General features: G+C 36.9%; 1 protein-coding gene across 8 annotated transcripts in view; it reads left to right on the forward strand.

Annotated features, from left to right (window-relative positions):
* Positions 1 to 21110, forward strand: part of PTPRD (protein tyrosine phosphatase receptor type D) — a 934659-nt gene extending 913549 nt beyond the window's left edge. For all 8 annotated transcript variants that reach the window (XM_072596637.1, XM_072596633.1, XM_072596674.1 and 5 more), the window contains 7 exons: positions 4080 to 4365; positions 4811 to 4989; positions 5621 to 5747; positions 8216 to 8341; positions 12326 to 12480; positions 15829 to 15964; positions 20869 to 21110. In XM_072596637.1, the coding sequence (XP_072452738.1) occupies positions 4080 to 4365; positions 4811 to 4989; positions 5621 to 5747; positions 8216 to 8341; positions 12326 to 12480; positions 15829 to 15964; positions 20869 to 20937 (1078 nt within the window). In that variant the 3' untranslated portion in view covers positions 20938 to 21110. The remainder of the gene's footprint in view (positions 1 to 4079; positions 4366 to 4810; positions 4990 to 5620; positions 5748 to 8215; positions 8342 to 12325; positions 12481 to 15828; positions 15965 to 20868) is intronic.
* Positions 21111 to 22370: the final 1260 nt, after the last annotated feature.

Genomic DNA, 22370 nt, shown 5'->3' on the forward strand with positions numbered 1-22370 from the left:
TTCTTGACACATGCTGCCCTGTACTGCATCAGATAGTATATGGTCCCTGAGGGTTATTTCCAGATGCTTTTACGAAAATCTTGGTTGGCATGATGGGATTAAATTCTCAATTTCTAGCAAATTGGTATCTGTATTTAGAGAGTCCTTTGGACAAGGAATAAAAACACAGCTCCACATACGCATTTTTGTACTTCAAAAACATCTGTGATTTTGTCATCATGGGTAGCTTCTCCATCAACACACACTGCTGCACCCCCACACCTTAGGATATGGTTTAATGAGTTTACTATGGTTCAGAATTCTTCACCTGCTTTCCATTTTCCGGTAATGAGCCTCTCTTGCCTTTTCTAGTCTGGTCCTTGCACTACTGGGGCAGCTAGGTGGTGCAGTAGATAGAGCACCAGTGCAGGAGGACCTGAGTTCAAATCCCACCTCAGACACTTGACAGTAGCTGTGTGACCTTGGGCAAGTCATTTAACCCCAATTGCCTCATCCTGGGTCATCTCCAGTCATCCTGATGAATATTTGGTCACTGGATTCAGATGGCTCTGGAGGAGAAGTGAGGCTGGTGACCTGCACAGCCCTTCCTCACTCTAAACAAAGTCAAGTGCAAGTCATGTTATCATGTCTCTGATGGCATGGTCTTCTTTGGCAACAAAGGATGAACACACACCTTGTGATCTGTTACTCAAATCTTTCCAGCTTGGCAGGGTCTTTCAGAGTTTTGGATCTGTTGGCATCATCTTTGAGAATTCAAGTTCCCCTTCACACCACAATTAACATTCAAAATTGTTACAGAAAAGACCTTGGTCAGGCCAGTCCCCTGGTAGTTTAGGTTCAAGACTGGAATTAAATGATACTCATAGTATATCTAGTACTGACAAAACGACATTTGTTTATACATAACATAGTAGGTCAATAAGTATAGTCAGAGAGGGCACCATTTTGATTTAACTGAACTAAGTTCCTCTGGCTTTTTGTTACCCAGAGTCAGGGGCCATCTACTCATGGCTTTTTCTACTCAGGTGACTAAGAAGCCATGTCAGTAGTATGAGTCTTCGTCCCATGAGTCAATATAATCTTAGGGACAATTTTAATACTTTTTAAGGAAAAACTAACCCTCCCTGCATGGATAGGGGCTTAAAACATTGCTCCCACAAAAAGAGTATATAGGCAAATGATAAATAGTGGACAGGTTTTCAGGTGAGCAAAATTCCCAACCAGTTCACCATGGGTCTTTTAATGGGGCAAGTGAATGCTAAAATAGAAGCTCCTTGAGGCCAGAAGCTATTTTTCTTTCTCTTTTTCTGTTTCTTTGTACCTAACAGGAACTTCCTAAATGTTTATTGCATTGAGTTTTATTGGCACTGTGTGGCTTATTCAATAAGGAAACACTCCAATAACGAGTGTTCTTTTAGCCCTTTTCAGCCACATGACATTGAAGATTTCTTGAGTTTTTTTGGTATTGTACTAGAAGCTGATATCTGATGTAGTTACCTATAGAACTTGGGCTTATCAAATACATTGGGTTAACTTATTCTGGTGCATTCTAAAGTGATCTCAGAGCATATCAGAATCTTTGAATTTAGTACTAAGGTCAGAAGGGCCTTCAGAGTGGTGACCATGTAGAGGTCTGTACAAAACAGTGTTTATGTCTTTACCATCTGTGCCAGCTGTATCAGCAGTCACATAAAGAAATCTGTACAGTTTGGTGGCAAAAGTCAGAAGCTCTGGTTTCATGTATCACCATGTAGCTTGAGTTTCAATTGCTTCATTTGCAAAGTGAACATAAAATACTTCATCTGCTTCTACAAAGCAGTGTCAAAGCAACAAGTAGAAGCTGGCTGGAACCATGAAGCATTTCAATAAAGGAGATATTTTGGCAAGAAGATAAAATGAGAATATTTGTACAGCACTTCTAGCATTATTAATATTATCAACAACTATCATGAAGAGAATAATAGCTCCCATTGATTTAGTGCTTTTAAGTTTACAAAGTACCTTACATGCATTATTTCATTTGATACTTACAGCAGCTTTAAGGGCAGATGCTGTTATCCACATTTTACTGATAAGGAAACTGGAATTCTGAGAAATTTAGGGAGTTTCCCGGAAATATCAGATAGTGTTTGAGCCAGGGTATGAAACCAGGTTTTCCTGACTGTGAGTCCAATGCACTTTCTAATATGGCGTGTTGTCTCGCAAGTGAAATCATCTATATAAAACACTTAGCAGTTGTGAAGTATTCTGTAAATGTAAGTTTTCACTGTCATTAACTGGACGTAAAGCATCTTGGTATTTTAAAAAATGTATACATACATAGAAACATATTTAACACATGTGTGTATCTAGTCATATGCAAGACTACATATAGTTTTATAAATATAATATAATCTCTAATAATATAGATATATTAATAATAGTGTACATTAATTATGTTAATATATTGTAGCATATAATTAGTATACTAGTATTACTATGATAATAATATGCTAACCATGTAATATATAGTAATATATTAAATATAAATACGAAAATGCCTGACTATATGTGTATGTAGAAAGAAAGGAAAGAAAGAGAGAACAGGAAGAGGAAAAGAAGGAAGGAGAGAGGGAGGGAAAGAAAGGAAGAGAAAGAGGGGGGCAAAGAAGGAAAGAAAGAGAGAAAGAGGGAAGAAAGAAAGAAAAAGAAAGAGAGAAAGAGGGAAGAAAGAAAGAGAGAAAGAGGGAAGAAAGAAAGAAAGAGAAAGAGAGAGAGAAAGAAAGAAAGAAAGAAAGAAAGAAAGAAAGAAAGAAAGAAAGAAAGAAAGAAAGAAAGAAAAAGAAAGAAAGGAAGAAAGAATGAATGAATGAATTTGCTTGTAGGTTCACATGCAACATGAGTAATCATTGCAGAATCATGGTACCATTAGAAATACCGTGCTCTTGGCCTTAGTTATGGAGTGTTAGGCAAATACAAAGTATGCCATTATTACCTGTAATGTATAGAATGACAAATGAGTTTTTTTCTTAGAATTTTGCTCACCATCCAAATCATCCAAGGAAATTTCTTTTTCCAACGTATGAACCATCTGACAATCTTATCCAGTTCAATAAAATTTGCGTTTTCGGAACTAGGGATAGTGTCTAGTTTTGTGCTTTGCTGACTTTCCCAACCACCTTTGCATATATTTTCAGTAACTGGAAAATTACTTAACAGTTTCTTAGTAATGGCATTTAAGGAACTCTCCAGAGCATTTTTAGTAACAAAGAACAAAACTTTAAATTTCTCATCAAGAGTTCTTGAATTTCACCTGGAATTATGAAGTATATTCAGCAGTGTTTCCCAAAAACAAAGGGGAGAAAAACAGCAGGAAATGTATCCCCAATCTTTCATGATTGAATAAGTTGCTTCTATTAAGTATTGTTTTCCTTCATTTTTAGTACAGGATAATAATTTTAAATCTTAATGATGGCTACATGAATTTTAATAATTAAGATGTTAAACTTTTTTCTTGTATGCAAAAATAGGGCTTTTCCCACAATTGAACTTTTAGAACTACCCTCCTTGAAGTTTTACTACATAAAATCTTTCACATTGAAAATTTTATTTGCAGGTTTTTTCTCTAACTAAAATAAAGTGAACTATTTTTCGAAATGGGACCTGGTTAGAGTATCCCAAGTTCCTTATCCAATTTGCAAGTATAAACATGGCCACGGACAGAGGTCTATATTTTGGATTTTGTAATAGTCAAGCAAAGTATACTATAGAGACTTTGCACAATCAAAAAACTCACTATTTATGAATTGTTTCATAGGCTGCTGTGGCCAAAAGCATTTATCCTCTGGGATGAGCTTCTTTACACTTGGGTAGCCTGGTCAGTGGACAGCAGAAAACTTTGATTCCACTTTACTCTTACAACTTTTGATACCTGAAATCAAAAAAAGTTTAGGGAGTTTTTAAACAGATAATTGAGTACAATCAATGGGTATCAAAGGTAATTCATCAGGATTCTACTTGTAAAAACACCATTTACCTTTCACTTCATTAGACTTTTATTGAAGAGGCTTGTTTGTTTCTTTATCCTCCTTCTCTTACAGTGCGGGAGTCGGCAGGACTGGCTGTTTCATCGTGATAGATGCCATGTTAGAGAGAATAAAGCATGAAAAAACTGTAGACATTTATGGTCACGTAACTTTAATGAGAGCCCAGAGGAATTACATGGTTCAAACGGAGGACCAATACATCTTTATCCATGATGCACTGTTAGAAGCAGTGACATGTGGAAATACCGAAGTGCCAGCTAGAAACTTGTATGCATATATTCAGAAGCTGACACAAATAGAGACAGGAGAGAATGTCACAGGAATGGAACTGGAATTTAAGGTACGGTGTTGTGCATGACATGCTAGCCCTGGGTAACTGATATTACCTTTAAGTTGTGGTTAGAAGCATCTTTTCTCAAGCTAGGAAGTGAAATGTACAGAAAGAATGTAAGTTATAATTTGATTTGTGACTTGTTAGGATTTTTTTTCCTGTTTCTACCTACCCATGATTTACTCATTCAGACAATAGAATGATCATTTTTTTTGGTAATATATTTTAATTTGAGGACTCAGAGCTTGAGTATCATCATAGCTGAAAAAAAAATTCAGCAAGTTTTAGGGACTCATCATCTCTGTATAAATGAAACATAATGTGGTCTGAGCAGATAGGTAATCTCAAATCGAAAGAAGGCTTAACTGTTCTAAAATGAAGTCTTAGATTCATGACAATCAAGCCACATGCTACAATTGTTTTAGTCACCTTTTCCTTGTTCTGTCTTCAACAGCGTCTAGCTAGTTCTAAAGCTCACACTTCAAGATTCATCAGTGCCAATCTTCCATGTAATAAATTCAAAAATCGCCTTGTTAATATTATGCCATATGAATCCACAAGGGTATGCCTGCAGCCAATCCGAGGGGTGGAAGGATCTGATTACATCAATGCCAGCTTTATTGATGGATACAGGTACTTACAGTTACTCTCCTGATGCATGGAAGCTTTTGACATTTGCATGTGGCCTAGTTTCAGAGCTGTGTTAAATTTCAAGAAGCTGCAGCACCACGTTATTTCTGCTGAGGTCAGCATCCCCTTTCTAGAGACCAGTTTTTTCATTGACTTTACTAAAGTTAAGAAGAATGCAACCATGGGATTTTCCCTTCTAGCCTCCCACTGCCTCTTTGCTGAAGCTTGTAAAAGGGATTAATAAAGGAACCGTTTGGTACCATAATTCATAAACTTAATAGATTGTATGACAGTCATTTCTAGACACAAAGCAGCACAACTAAGTGTTTCTTAAGTGCTTTGTATGACACACAAAATTGAGCTATTAGAGTTGCATTAAAATTTAAATAATAATGATAAAGACATACATCATAATATTAACAAAGCAATTTTCTTTGCAAAGTACTAAAAATTAAAACAGCTATTGTTTGATTAAACAATTTTAATAGGAATTTAATGTGTTTGCCATTAATATGTCTTTCATTTTTATTATAAGCAGGTTTCAGAGTAATGTTTACATACAAAAAGTGAGCCTTTATACATTCTCTTGTGTTTTAATCATCTTTTATCATTCCTTTCTTTTTTTTAAATGTAGGCAACAAAAAGCTTACATAGCAACACAGGGACCTTTGGCAGAGACAACTGAAGATTTCTGGCGGATGCTGTGGGAACACAACTCCACAATTGTCGTAATGCTCACCAAACTTCGAGAAATGGGCAGAGTAAGTACATGTTACACCTAAAAATATGTTCCTTCATAGGAATACTACCTCAAGTCGAGAAAGCAAGATCTAAACAGAACAATCTGGCTGGCTAGGTTGCTTTTCTTTTTTGTTTTTTCCACTCTAGTCACATATTGTCTTTGGGGCACAACATAGTATAGTAGGAAAAAACATTGAATTTGAAATCAAAGATTTAGGATCTGAGCCCTTGCTCTAACTATTTACTTGCCATATGGCCCTAGGAAGGTCATATTCTTCTCTCTGAACTTCACTTTTGTCAGCTGTAAAAAGAAGAGTTTATGCTAGATCATCTCTGAGACCCTTATACTGCTAAACCCTTTGAAAAGTAGTGTGCTCAAAAACCCATCTGGGCCATTTAATTGTGTAGATTTCTCATTGACAAAAGTCATCAATTTCCTTAGTGTTTGATTTCCATTGGAACAGAACTGCAGAAACAGATGATGTACTTTTGTTACGGTTGTTGTTACCATATTTCTAATGTCATTATAAACCTGGCTTTTGGACAAGCTGAGAATATTTGGTGGTGTTAAATTGCATCATCATATGATCTTGCAAGACAGGTAGATAAATAAGAACATTTAAGATTCCTATGTGAAGAACTTGATAACTGATTTTATCATCAACACATTCATTAAATCAAGCCTTTCCTCAACCTGGTAATGAATGCTCTTTCCATCTCCTCTCAAATTTGCCACGTTGTGCAAGAGGAACACAATTTTCTTTGGCCCATAATTTGGTAGATGTGGGTCTTGTTGTTTAATCATTTTTCAGTCATGCCCATCTCTTCAAGGCCCCATTTGGAGTTTTCTCAGTAAAGATACTGCAGTAGTTTACCATGTCCTTTTCCAACTCATTTTACAGATGAGAAAACTGAGGGAAACAAAGTTAAGTGACTTTCCTAGGGTCATACAGCTGGGAAGTATCTGAGGCTGGATATGAACTCAGCAAAAGGAGTTTTCTGGACTCCAAGCTGGCACTCTATCCACTGCTCCATCTAGCTGTTCAGAGATTGTTCTGCTTTATGTAAAAATCAGTGTACTATAAGGAGCACTAGACAGTGAAGGTCAATCTCTCTCTCTCTCCTTATCCCACTTCCTAGCTTCCTCCAATTCTCAACTAAAATCCCACATTCTAAGCCCAACCTCTCTTAATTCTAGTGCCTTCCCTCTGCCGGTTATTTCTAATTTTTTCTGTCTGTGCCTTGTTTGTACATAGCTGTTTGCATGTAGTTGCCCCCTCCCCCCATTAGATTGTGAGCTCCTTGAGGTCAGGGAGTGTCTTTGTATTCTCAGTACTCAGCAGTACATGTCTTAGTACTTAGTAAAATGTTGATTGACTTAGTAAAAACTTAGTAAATGTCAATTGACATTCTGACTGACCATTAAGCTCTCTATCTGAACTTGAGCCAACCACAATCTGCCTGGAGTTCCTCAATTGAAGAGTCAAGATATATAAAACTGGGTTCACTTCTCATTGCCACCAGGTGCTATTTGTATGACATATACATATATGTATAACATAGGACTAAAAATCATTTAATATCGCTGAATATCAGTGTTTGTAAAGTGATGATAATAATACCTGTAGTACCTATTCATAGGGTCCATCTGAGGTTCTAATGAAAATGTGCAGATATCTATACTTATCATCTGTCAGATGAGAGAAATAAATTAGATGAGTTCCAAGATTCCTTATAGTTCTAACATTTTATGACATCTAGGTAGCTGATAGAGGATTGGGCCTAAAGTCAGGAAGACCTGAGTCCAAATTCAGCCTCAGACTCTTACTAACTGTGTAATCCTGGGAAAGTCATTTAACCTCTGTTTGGTTTGCTTCAGTTTCCACAACTATAAAATGGGGATAATAATAGCTCCTCCCTGCCAGGGTTATTGTAAGGATCCAATGAAATAATATTTGTGAAGTTCAAAGTGCCTGGTATGTAAAAGGTGCTGCATAAATACTTATTCCTCTCCCCTTTTAGGACTATATTTGGTCTGAATTGTAAACCCAAGTTGATCATTGTTGGAGTTGTTCAGTACAATTCAACAATCACTTGCCAGTCATTTTGTTAGGTTCTGGGGATAAAAACATAAGAATGAAGGTCTCAAGGACCTTCTATTCCGTGAGAGGAAATGAATATGCACAAATAAACAGATACCTCATGGAGAAGGTGGTACTGGAGATAAGCACTGGAGGGACCTTGGGTTTTTTTTTCCAACATTGTCAAGGAATTCATCACATTGTCTTAAAAAAATTATTTGTTTCAAGTTGTTATTCTAGCCCAATAATTGTCCTCATGAGTGAATGGAAGTAGTTTCTTTTCCTTGCTGTACCTTGCCCATGTCAACACACTTTAAATTTACTTTAAAGAAGCAGGATTGTAAAAATGCTCTTCAGTGGCCATTTTGTATATTTAGGGTTATCTAAATAACCTCTCTCTCTTTTAGGAAAAATGTCACCAGTATTGGCCTGCAGAACGTTCAGCAAGGTATCAATACTTTGTGGTAGATCCAATGGCTGAGTACAATATGCCACAGTATATTCTAAGGGAATTCAAGGTCACAGACGCCAGGGTAAGTTAGCAAAGTCTCATCTCTCCCCTCTTCTTCCTTTCCATTCTTATTCTCTCTCTCTCTCTCTCTCTGTCTCTCTCTCTCTCTCTCTCTCTGTCTCTCTGTCTCTCTCTCTCTCTCTGTCTCTCTCTCTCTCTCTCTCTTTCTCTCTCTCTCCCTCTCTCTCTTTCTCTCTCTCTCCCTCTCTCTCTCCCTCTCTCAATTTCTTTCCTTCCTTCCTTCCTTCTTTGTATGGTAACTTGCCCTATATTTGGCAAACTCTACACAAAAACCAGGGATTGGCTTTATTTCAGGCTTAATATCTGGCAGTACAGGTTTGAGATTGCATTTTCTAAGTGTTTGTGCTGGAAAACATTTACTAATTGGAAGGTTGCACATCCATTCACCTTCTCTTGCTCTCTTTTGAGCTTTCTTTGCTTTTTTATCACTTACGGCTATAAATATCTTGTTGTTTTGCAAAACCCTGTAGGTCATGTGAGCAGAAAGGTTAATTTGGTCTGATTTTAAAACTGCCGAGCAAATAGCATTCTTTTAAAAAGCTGACAGTCTTTGCACATTCTAATTTGCTCCCTGGCATGGTTTATTCCTTATGCTCTAATATGTCTGTCCACAAGAACTATGCATCCATGCATGACCCTTACTGGCTAATTTTTATTTTACATTTCTTATCTTAGGCTGATTCTAAGACTCCACTCTCAGTGAGATGTTCTGTCTGGCCACTTCCAAATCATGATTTCAAAATGGCATTATAGCGTAGCAGAATCACTGTGAAGCTTTGCTGTGTCTTTGGAATGGTTTCTGTAGGATAGTGAACTAGAACACCAGGATAGAGTGCTTTATTTAATATGTTTTTTTTTCTTGGAAGGCAAATCTCTCAACCAATCATCATGTTAGATTATCACCTAATCCCCCAAATCTGGCTCTGAGACCAACCCAAAGCTGCTTCTGTTTTTGTTTTATTTGTTTGTCTGTTGTTTTTGAGACTGAGCCTTCATCTCTTAATCAGGCTGAAAGTACAATGCCACTCAGATTCCCAGTCCCACTACTGACTGCCAAGGAAGCTTTGATCCGTTCCATTTCAGACTTAAGCCAGTTCTCTGCTCAGGCAACTTTTGATCACCTCTCTCCTAGAAGCCCACCCTATTAATAACAGTCTTGGTGCAGATGCCCTTCTGCAGCTCAGAATTCCCAAAGTGAATTCATCTCAGCCTCCCCCAGTTAACATGGATTACAAGAGAGGAATCTACATGCTCACATGACCTGAGGAAATTTTTTTTAACATTCAGCAGTTTTGTTGGCCTAAGTTAACAGGATCATTGAGTCAGAAAGTTCAAAATCTTAACTGTGTTGAAAGTGATTGTGTTTGAACCAGCTACCGCATCTGCTTCAGTCTGAGAAAGGCCATGTGGTACAATGGAATAGTCATTGGACTTGGATTCAGAAGAACTGAGAGTTCCAGCTCTGCCACTACCTACAGGATCTTTGTCTAGTCATTGAACTTCTCTCAAAGTCTTCATTTCTAAAATGTGGATGATAACGTTTAAGCTATCTGCCCAACAGGTCTATTGTGATGACCAAATTTTATACATATACATATGTGTGTATGAGTGTATGTGTGTGTGCATGTGTTTACATACACATATATAAAGATATATAAATATATATAAACTTCAAAGATGTAGAAGTGCTCAGCGTTAATATCATTATCTTTACCTAAAGCCTTGATAACCCTTCAACACTATTATAAAATTTCCGTGCTTCCTTTCAAAACTAGAAAGTGTTTATAAGTGCAAGTCATTTAGAGGAGGAATATATTTAGAGGTGCTAATCCACAAAGGAATATGAACCAGAGCCCCAAACATAAAAAATATTTACCTGTTCCCCTCAATCACAAATCTAGTCAAGCAAACTCGGGTGAAATCGATAAAAGAGATTGAATTGAAATTTCTTCACATAGTAACTTTCTTATATATTTAGAAGTAATGGCAAGTTGTATGAAACAGATCTGCAGTTTCATGTGCAATCATCTATTTTATTGTACTCTGTTATGGAAGTGCTTGTTCCATAAATTAAAAATAAAATTAAAAAATAATAATAATAAAGAAAAAATTCCCTTACATTTCAAAAAGAGATTCTCAGGATTTATATCTTTCATAGCTGCTCCAGTGCTTTCCGCTTTTATTCGTGCTATTTCTAATCTGAGTTTCCCTATTTAGAAAGCATGTTGGCTTTCAAGGCTACAATATTACTAAATAGGTAACCTTTAAATAGAGTCATGTGATTTCTCCTCCATACTGTAAAGATTTACTCATATGATTCCTGTAGCCATTAGTAGAAACAGTAGTCAGAAACTAAATCTCCAGGATGTCCAAGAGAGAACAAATATTACCATATATTGCCTAGCCTCCTTTCTTGTGCTTTCAAGCCCTTTTGTAAATTTAATGTTGTGATCAAGGGAACCCTAGCACTTGTTACTCCCAAAACAATGAAGGGGAAATTGGGCTCATGCAGGAACTCACCATCAGTTGGCATTAGGCCAAATGCTTAAGTTCCTTGCTTTTCAGTGTTGTTACCTAGTTGATGGAGCCTCCCTAATCACTCAAGGCAGCTACTGAAGCATGCATCACATCTGGTTCCTGTGGAAATTGTCAACTTTGCTGATTCGTTGCGATATCTTTTCAAGCTACCTTTTTTGCACTGAGGTCAAAGGAAAAACTTTTATCAGCCTTGCATTGTTACCTACATCCTGGGAAAGCTTCACATACCTGGGTCTCAAAATGAGGATGACCCTCACCAACGAGGTTTCATTCATTTGCACAGATTTTCAAAGGCGTTCCCTTCCCTCCTCATCCCCAAACAGTGGTGGTGAGAAGGCAACAAATATATTTCTTATTCTTTCCTGTGCAAAGGTAGATAGATTTCATGAGTAGTCCGTCCTTTTCCTACCTCTGAAGGTTTGAAGGCAGTAGCTTAAAAAAAGAGAAAGAAAATCTTCAGAAGGAAACAGTAGAGACCTTTATTCTTATCTTTTAAAGTGACCTGTATTTCCAGTGTCACAGCAATCATGCTTAATTATTTTGGAAAAGAAAGAATTTTTTTGCCTCTAGCTTTCATTCTGCCTTTGTCCATTTGTTTGTTTGTTTGTTTGCTTCCACGTTCTTTATCCAGTGAGCACTGGGTGATTCATGAGGTCAGGCCTGCAGAAGTCCATTTTCAAGGCAGAGCATTTAGTTGCTAATGGTCTCTTTGCTTTCCTTGAAAGATGCCTCACTTTCTGCTTAAAGGCACAGTGACATAACATATGCTCTTTATTCTGTCATGGCTGGAAACAGGATGCCTTCAAGATGCGTGGGGTGTCCAGGAGGCATGAAGGTTAACAGCAGCTACTCAATTTGTGTCAGATCCTTTAAACGTCACCATTTGCAGTTTGACAATACTAGAAAATGAGCAAACCCAGCTTGTTTGGGATTGCAGTGACATCAGTGAAATCTTTTGTCTGGGGTATGTGTTCTTCAGGTTATAAAGATGTGAGAGACCTGTGTTCTGCACTTAGATTTTGACACTTTTTAGAAATGTGCATGTTTAGGGAAATATGGAGACATGTTTTGCTTCAGAAGGAGCATACAGAACCTACGTTCTCTAGGGTTCCAGTCAAATGGTCTACTGATTTCGGTTAGAAAGGGAAAGTCACAAAGCTGAATAAAAACCTCCCTGTTTAATGGGAGTTCAACATGTGTAACTGAAAGTGATAGTGGTTAATGACATTATATTCTTTCATATGTGAACTAGGTATATATGTCATTGGTTGTTTGAGCAAAAACTCAGCTTATCAGGAATTGTAATTAGAAGTTACTGATTAAATATGATCCTAACTCTCTTTCTCCTTCCACCCTTTGTGTTTTACAAAATAATTAACTTTTTGTGACTGCTGCCATGACATGGAATCATCTTGGACCTTTCTTCTGGCACATGGTCCCTCTAAAGGACGGTCAGTCCCGAACAGTGAGGCAATTCCAGTTCACTGACTGGCCAGAGCAAGGAGTGCCAAAATCTGGAGAGGGTTTCATTGACTTCATTGGCCAAGTACATAAAACAAAAGAGCAGTTTGGACAAGATGGACCTATCTCAGTTCACTGCAGGTAGGTTGAGAATCAGTGGTAAATTAATTTTCTTTTTTGCAATCAAAGGCACGATCATCTTCGAAAATGAGTCTGTGCCTAATACATGTGAATATTAGGCAGATTGTTATAGTGAATTTACAATTAAACTCTTAAAATGTATTATATATTATTAAAGTAAAGGCAATGACCTGTTCTTCCATCTTCTGGTGAAATTGGAAGATTCTTGAAAAGTACTTATTTTCTCTGAGAAGAATATGCATAGAACAGGAAGTGGGGTTAGATGTTTCATTGAAAACTCTACTTTTTAATTCACAGTCACATATTCCTCATCCTAATATATAGCATTACTAACAAATGTCTTTCAGGAATACTGAAAAAAAGCAATCACTTCACAATTTTCACTGTTTCTTGCCCATTAATTGGCTGGTTGTACAATTTGAATACTATACCCGTTACATTGACTGTCAAATTGAAAACTATTGCTTTATCAGAAAATGGGGTCTTTCCTAGTTAATTATTTCTAATAGTTTCCATAGCATTTTCTAATTTGAATTATCCGAATTAATGAAAAAAGGGGAAACAAGCTATTTGGAAAGGATATTTGTGGTATTTTTTTAGATTTGTGCAATAAAACATTGCATCAAAGGGACATCTTATTTTATTCAACTTACATTATACTTAAGTTAACATGGAATCTTTATTTTTAATCTTTTAACCTTTTTTTCTTAGATTCAGTCAGCATTTTACATATTAATAGTGTTCCATAAAGGTATAGCTCTTAGCAGAATAAATGCAGTATATCGTAAGGACAAACCTGCTTTATTGGAGTGTTTTGCTTCCCAGTTCAGTTATTTGGAAATCTTTTCTTTATCTCTATACAATCAAAGGAATAAGAAGGATGAGGTAATTTTACGCTGGATTTAATCAAAACTGACAGAAAACTCACCAGTTCAGATTTTTTTAATTTGTCTGGATAATTGCCTCAACACTCCGTTGTCATTTTAACCCTTGCTTCTGTTATCTGATATGCCTTTGATATCACCAAGTTTGATGATTTATGGTATTATTATGGAAAAAACTTATTCGACTAATACTTGATACTTAAAGATATTCAGTAGCTTCAATCGAATGTGTCCTTTAGTTTCTTAGGCACTGTGATTATCATTTCTGCTATTACACTGTAATGTGGATATGTCCTAGGGACACAGGAATTCTAGGACCATTCAATCCAATAAGCATGTGTTTTTAAAATGTATTTATCTTTTATTGTTATTGATATCACTTTTAATTTAACCCTTGTTTCTGAATATATTCATCCCTTCTCTCTTGTACCCTGTATACTTTCTCTTGGGATTAAGATTTTAAAGGAGAAAATGTCAGTTCTACAAAATTTAATGCATTCATCTCATCAGCCAGTATAACTGGTATCCCACAGCCATAGTCCCCCAGCTTTGTGAGGAAGGACTCCTTGACTCCCTTCCAGGGCCAACCTTGGCCATTCTAATTAGGCAATTTTCCATTCTGCCTTTTCTTGTTGTTCTTTTCTATAATGTTGCTCATATTGGTTTCCTTGTATTGCTTACTTCATCCTGCATCAGTTCATATAACTTCTCATTTACTTTTCTGAATTCCTTGTTTCTTGTAGTTCACTCAATATTCCATTACATTCATGTAGCACAATTTGTTTAGCCATTCCCTAATGCTAATCTCAATGAACACCCATTAAGTTGTAATTATTGTATGTCTGGCAAACTGCACTAGGGACTAAGGATACAAAGAAAAAAAATTACAGTATTCAAGGAATTCCCAGAAACTACTACTAAGTTTTTTATTGTTTATACCTAAATTTAACATACAAATTATCTAGTTAATTAACTAGGTCACTCAGCGCTTAGGAGGAAAACCAGAAGTACTGCAATTATGTCTGTGCAAAACTAAAGCGAGGGTTGCTCAGTTGTAGTACCATCCTCTTTTTAGGAAATGATCAATTAACCTTTCTTTACAGAAAAGCCTCATCTACTGGTCAGCAGAGCAGGCTACTTTTGAAAGAATGCCGGAAATATTAGAAGCATCCCTTAACATTTCTGTTTTGAATCTTTAAAAAGATCTTGCACCAAAAAATGCTACACTATTTGTATATGCTCGTCAGCTACAACCCAAAAGTAAATGAATCCATCCGTTTTCCACAGACTGTACCCAAGCGTTACACATGCTGCTTAATTAGTATCTGAAAGTGTAGAGATTTTTCATATTATTCACTGTTTTCCTCATTACCTAAGCCTCCAGATGCTTCCTTGCTTCTTAAGAGTACAGCTATGAATTAATTTCCTTCTCTTGCTGCTGGAAAGATTCAAAAGAATTGTCTTAAAATAATAAGGAAAAAAAAGGAGGAGTGGGTAAAATAGAAAATAGCCCCCAAAATGTTGCACAAACAACACAGAGAATTCTGGTATTTTATCTCCTGTGAAATGCCCCTTTCCTCCTCCTCAAAATCAGCAGTGAATTTTGTTCACTCTATGTCCTTGGCTGTTTTTTTCATATACAGAATGATAGATATGTGTATTATGTAGATGTGTATGTGTCCTGCTTCGTATAAAAGTAGATTCCCCCAAGAGATTAACTACTTGCAAAGATATCCTAAAGGTAGCCATCACTCTTCTGCTCTTGTGGGAACCAACTTGAACCACCAGCAACACTTCCAGTTTTAAAACACTGAATATCCAAGTGTAATTTCAGGGCCCACAGATGCAGCCTGTATGAATGACATACTGAAATCTCTATTTTATGTGTACTGGCTGCCATCCAACTGTATTGCAGATTTAAAAACTGCTGAGTTATTTCAGAATGACCCAATGTGACTCTCATAGGGTTGCTGTATTCTAGAGTATTTAATCACTGTTACCCCATATAAAAGGCATTGTGAGATACTGGATGGTCTGTGAGGCATGGAGTCAGATCCAGACTTTGACACTTATTAGATATGTGACCCTGGGCAAGTTACTTTACCACTATAGGCCTCAAGTAACTAAAAAAGACTTATCTGTTAAACCATAGACAGATTGAGATACATATTTTTGGAAATTTGTGTTAAATAAGTTTCCTACACTGATGAAATCTCATGTCCTTTATTCTTACATGGAGTATCGTTTTGCATTTGCCCAAGAACAGTCCCTAGTCATTATTTTTTTTTTCTTGAGACCCCTGCTGAATTTCATGAACAGTTTTCATACCTTTCAGGCCTTTGTGTAAAGACTTCCTTCTCTGGTTTCAGGAAATTGTTGTGATAAGTGTTAATCTACCTCTGGAGTAAGTGACAACTTCTAAGAGTTTTCCACTGACTAACCTTGTAATCTATTCCTGTTGTAGTGCCGGTGTTGGAAGAACAGGTGTCTTTATAACACTGAGCATTGTATTGGAAAGAATGAGATATGAAGGTGTTGTAGATATCTTCCAAACTGTCAAAATGCTAAGGACACAACGGCCAGCCATGGTACAGACAGAGGTGAGTAGAGGCAATCTGCATTTGGGGATGGCAGGTGGTATCAAATCTCACAAGAAACAAGTTCTGGTCTTCCCTTTAAGAAAGTCAATGACACCTAGGAGGCATTGGCAACAGACACCCACCCAATGGTGTCCCGGCAGAACTAGGTCATGTTGGATTCTCCGTGACATATCTGACACATTTTTAAAAATAATAATAGCATGATTTTTTTTATCTCAACCTCATTGAAAAAGGTGAGAAGACTGAGATAATAAATAATAAAACTTAAAAGTGGTTTACTTCTGGATAGAGTCTGTGAAATGACTAACATCTGAGAATGGAATCCAAAGGCTCCACCATGGCTGATATCGGCACTAATGAACCAAATCAATAGTACATCAACAGAAAAAGCTTCAACGCAATGGATTAAGTCATGTGAACCTGTGTGTGAAAGCAGAGATATTTTTTTCATGATAATTCAGGGCCAGGTCATTGCCACCACCAATTTCAGAAGGGTTGTCCTGAAGGGGAGAAAAGTTAAACATGAAAGGAAACTGTAGAAACTGCAACATGCCACTGATGGATGTAATAAAAATGTAGCACCTGTCAAATACCTATAAGACATGATCTAGTAGCTAAAATTATACAGCAGAAGTTCACTATGTCTTATGAACTGATAGATAAGAGATCCCCATTATACAAATCCAGACCTGAAAATATCCAGGAGAGTTCCACCTCTAACCTGCACTGACAATAGGCCATTATCAGAGACAGAACTATTTCTCACAATCAGGAGAACAGTGTTCTTAATAGACGTGGTCATAGCAGATGGTCATAATCTCCAAGTTAAATGGAATAAAAAGATTTAAAACTATAAAGATCCAGAAAAAGGTTCAGATAGCATCTCTCTTTTTCTGTCCTCCCACTCTTGTTATATCTGCTAAACTTTCAGTAAGTCTACAGAGGATGAGCTTTCCGTATCCTAATACTGTAACTCAGCTAAAAACAAAATAAAATGTTATTGTAGCCACCTCTGCAATAATCTGTAGAACAATAATTTTAAATGAACGGTAAGAGCAGGCTATTATAAAAATTTATCAAACTATCATCTAATTATCAAAAGACCATTGCTCTCTAAGCCCTACCGGAAAAAAAAAAAAAAACAGGCTGAGACGAAGAAGAACATGATGATGGAGATGATGATAAGAACAGAAAGTGATGTTTTATAGCATTTCAAACTTGGCAAAGCATTTAGTTTACATCGTCTCATTTAAGCATCAGCCCTGTGAAGGAGCTTTATTGTCACCATTTGCCATCTTTAATACCTTTGGGTAAACCCCTGAATTTTCCATTTCCCCTTGTTTTCCAGTCTACTAATATATACGCACACAATTTGATGATTCATAGACTGGCATTAAATGGGGTTTTAGTCAACTGCACCTCCTGGCCCTGCTATCTCAAAAGATGATGTGAGAAATAATGATTGGAAGGAAACTGTTTATAAGAAAATAGCTCATTATAATTGTCTGGAGAATATCCACTAGATAGTCTCTCATACAAGATGTGATAGTAGTGCCAGAATTTGACTTAAGAAATGAAAAATTATTAAAACAGCCTGAGGAGTTTAAAGAAGGAAAAAGAAATTAGAACACTCAAAAGTCTCTTAACCAAGTAACTAACTCACTGTGACAAAATTTAAAAGTGAATTCCATTTATTTTGCACGACTATTTTTACTGTACAAAATAAAAGCACATTTAAACAAATGAAAGATATTCACTTTCAGCCCCATTGGTTCCCGGAAATATGTTTTAAGTTCAATGAAAAAATCATGATTTCATAATTTCATTTATTTATTTTTCTATTGCTATGTCTACAGCAGAAGCCTTTGTCTTCTGTCCTTTGTCCCTGCTCTGTTATAATGCATTGGCCCTCCCTGAAATAACAGTTTTCTTCCTCATCAAAATCAGAATTATTTCATGCTCTGTGTTATTTTCATTCAGTTCTTTATGCTACAGACCTCTAGCAATCAAATTGCATTATGTGAAATGAAGCAGATTGTTTGTGTTAGGGCAGCCGATTGCCTGAAGCCCTTTCCTAGCAATCTAGATTGAATAAAATGAAATGCCTTTCCATGAGGGCCTGGAAAGTCCAGGACATAGTACAAATGATTCCCACAGCCTGCTATCCCATGTTCACGGGTTTCCAACCACCTCATTCATTTATTTATATGCATCAAAAGGGAGACTGGAGATTTTGCTTACAGGCATCATGGTACCATTTTCCCAATAAAAATTTTATTTTATGATTTAAAGTCTGTTTGAAGTAACAGAAAACAAATGAATCTGGTTTTTTCTCTGGATTTGAGGTTACTGAATCTCTGAGGTGAAGGGATGATAGATTTAGAGCTAAAAGGAACTTTAAAGGGCATCTAGTCCATTGTATAACTGAGAAACTGAGGCCTAGAAAGGTTAAAGGATTTGCTCAAGTTTATACAGGTAGCAGTAAATAACAAAATTGGTGTTCTAACACAGATCTCTGTTCCCATATCTAGTCCTCTTTCCACTCCTTCACACTGCCCAATCCAATGTATGCTTGCACAGGATGTCTTTTCCACAGTAGTACTGACAACTGGACACCAGATCTTTGTTTTAAGAGCTCCAGGGATAGGAAAACCATTGCCTCTTAATTCCAATTTTGGATGCTCTAATTTTTAGGAACTTTTTCCTTTCATTGACCCGAAATCTTTTTCTCTGTACCTTGTACCCACACATTGCCCCTACTTCTACCTTGTATAGAACCAAGTAGAATTAGTATCATGGAATCATAGATTGGAAGGAACCTTGTAAGACTCCTCATGGTCTCTTACCCACCCCACCCCTCATTTCCAATCTGTTGCCAAGACCTGTCAATTTCACCTTCGTAGCATCTCTCAAATATCCCCCCTTCTCTCCTCTGAATTTGCCAATACTCTGGTGTAGACACTCATCTCCTCACACCTGGATTATTGATTGCAATAGTTACTAGTGGATCTGCCTGCCTTGAGTCTCTCCTCACTCCAGTCCATCCTCCATTCAGCCACTAAACTGATTTTTCTAAGCACGGGTCTGACTATTCCACACTCCACCCCTCTGCTCAGTAATTTCAAGTAGCTCTCAGTTAACTCAAGAGTCAGATATAAAACCCTCTGCTTGGTATTCAGAGGTCTTCATAACCTACCTACCCACACTTATTCCCCAACATGTCTTTTTTGATCCAGTGACACCAACTTCCTTACTGTTCCTCAAACAAGACATTTCCATTTCTTGGTTCTGAACCTTTTGTCTAGCTGTCTGGCCCCCATGCCTGAAATGCTCTCCCTCCTAATCTTCAGCTACTGTTTTCCCTGGCTTCCCCCAAATACCTACCAAAATCCCATCTTCTAAAAGAAGTCTCTTTTAACCTCTCTTAATTCTAGAGCTTTCTCTCTTTTAATTACTTCCTGTTTTTCTTGTGTATAATTTCTACGTATTTGTTTACTAGTTGCCTCCCTCATTCCATTGTGAACTCCTTGAGAGCAGAGGCTATCTTCTGCCTCTTTTTGTATGCCTAGTGCTTAGCATAAAGCTTGGCACATAATAGGTGCTTTTGTGCACTGACTATAGTCCATGCATTCCAAATCCCCCTTTTTTTTTTTGCAAATGAGGCAATTCAGACCCAGAGAGATTAAGATCCTTACCCTAGGTCACACAGGTAATATGAATCTGAGGGAGAATTGAAATGCAGTTGCTCTAGCTCCAAAGTCAGTTTTCTTTCCATTTCTATGCTATAGCTACCCCATCAAATACAGCTATCATGTCCTGACAAGGTCTTCTGTTCTCCAGTCAACATTTTGCATTTTCTCTACTCATCTTCGTACAACAATATCTCCTGTCGCATCATCTCATAAAATGAATTGACCTAGGCAAATCATTCTGAAAACATGAAAGTAATAATTTTTATTTCATTCTAGCGGTATTATTATCTCATTCTTATCTTATTTTGGTGGGGTTCAGTCAGAAATGGTTCTCAGAGAAGTCACTATCCTGCTATTGCTTTAAATTCAATATTCCGTAGACTCTTGCATACGTACATAACATTCCTTTTGTAATTAAATAGAAGACATCTAGGAATGTACACTAATCTGTGCTAGCCTTATGGAAAGCATCTTGGGGACCACTTCTATAGCAGACAGGATGATACATGTTTCAGCCAATCTCCACACGATTTTGATTTCTTCTACTAGAATTGAAGGCTTTTATTTATTCTGTTCATAGCTTGGAGAGAACTTTAGCATTTTGTATGAAAAACCTATTAAAAATGTTGTTCTTCAGTTTTTGTGAAACAATGTCATATTGCAGTAACAAAGGTGTTGATGATATTTGTCTAGACCCTGGGCTTCCTTAGTATGGAATCCTCTTCTACCTATGCAAATCGATAACTCATCTGTATCTTAGAGTTGTCTGAGGGCACTAAAAAGGCTAGGTAACTTGCCTTTGTCTCCCTAGTTAGTAAAAATCAGTGGCAGAACTTAAATCCTGATCTGTTGTGGACCCCAAGGATTTCTTCTTGTCCATTATGGCACCCTACTCCTCAAAGTTCTATGTAAGTCTATACAGTTATTATGGTTGCCTCTATTTTACAGATTAGGAAACTGAGACTTAAAATGGTAAAGCTGCATGTCCTAGATCACTTGGTCATTAAGTACTTTACTTGAACTGACTGCTTCATTCAGGGAGCAGAAGCTGACTGTGTTTACTTACTTGATTGATTGCTTGCATTGACTGAATTGATCGGTTGCTTTGGCTTCATCCTTTCTCTCCTCCATTAAAAAGCGTGGTTGGATAAAAAGAAACAGAGTCTACTTCCTTCTTTACATTTTGGTTTTCCTCACCTTCTTCTCTTTCAGGATCAGTATCAGTTCTGCTACCGTGCCGCACTAGAATACCTGGGCAGCTTTGATCACTATGCAACGTAAAATCCCCTGCTCCTACCTGGATCTTTACTGCAGGCCTTTTAAGATCTGGAGAGCCTCTTCTGAGCCATACACCGTGCTGGAGAAGGACTTTGTCACTTCTAGCTAAAGACCAATCAGTGGGAACACTAAAAGCAGAACAAACAAAAACAAAGGAAAAAAAAAGAAATAAAAAACGATTCCATGTGGACCAAGAATTCACAGTTTAATAATCTAACCTGAAAAATAATAAAGAGAATCCTGACTGGTGAGGCATCTGAAGGATTTCATTTACAGATACCTCAAGGATTCAACTTTGGTTGAAATTAAAGGGAAGAGGAAATTATTGCAAAGAACCATCATCTTGTCCAGGATTGCATGAAGGGGGAAATCTGGAGAGTCCAACAATTCGGGGCAAGATGTTTGTTAAGCAGGCCATTTCCTGGCTTCTTCAAACTACAGCAACTTCAACCACAAACACACCAATGGACTCTGCTTCAACATCACCCCTTCCCACCATACCGCTCATAATAACACTTTAGGGGAAAGGGGAGGGGGGAATGTTTAAAAAGAAAGTCCTTGATTTAGTTTTTTAGTATTGTAAAGATACTGCTGACCTGTGCTTCATTTTTAACTGTGTAAACTTCTTTCCTCTTTTTTTTTTTAACAAAAGGTTATTATTCAATGAAGTGAATTTAAAGACAAAAGTTGCATAACTTCATTTTTGATTTCAAAATCATAGATTTTTTTAAGCAGTAGAACTGTTATCTGTAATATCTTGCTGTAGAAATGTTAAATAATTTGAAAATTTGCACATTTTTGTGCAGTCCTATATTTATCTACAGTACCACGGTTTTGTCAGATATTTCTTTTATATTTCTGTTCAGTTTCATTGTAAAAGGAAGTACCCATTTTGATTGGATAATCCATGTGAGGGGTTTGGGTTTTGCCTTTCTTTTTTTGTTTGTTTTTTTTTCTTTTGGAATCAACAGGGAGGCGCAAAGTATAAAGCTGCTGCTAACATATAGATACATATAGATCCATTCCTCATGGATGTATATGTATGTATATATAGTGTATCCTCTCATGAATACAGAGATAGCTATTAGTTCTTCCGCAATTTGATTTCTTCAAAGTGGTGGACAAGGTATCTAGAACACCGCATTCAATTACTTTTTTTTCTTTTTTTACATTTTTACATTTCTGAATTTCAGAAAACTTTGGTTTTAAGGGAAATGAGGAATGCACATCAGTGATCGTCAAACCTCACCCCTAAATCCCTACCCCATCCCCCAAATTCATACCCATACCCAAGTAATATTTTGTTAGTGAGGCTTCCAATGAAGTTCAATATTTGTAACCCTCTAGTGCAATAAAAATCATATTATTAAATATTAAATAAGAGGTGTGCATGTGGGAAAGGTCAGTGCATATCCCTTTAGGAGGGGAGAATGTTG

The sequence above is a fragment of the Notamacropus eugenii genome, chromosome 1 (genome assembly GCF_028372415.1).
Source record: "Notamacropus eugenii isolate mMacEug1 chromosome 1, mMacEug1.pri_v2, whole genome shotgun sequence".
Classification (NCBI taxonomy): Eukaryota; Metazoa; Chordata; class Mammalia; order Diprotodontia; family Macropodidae; genus Notamacropus; species Notamacropus eugenii.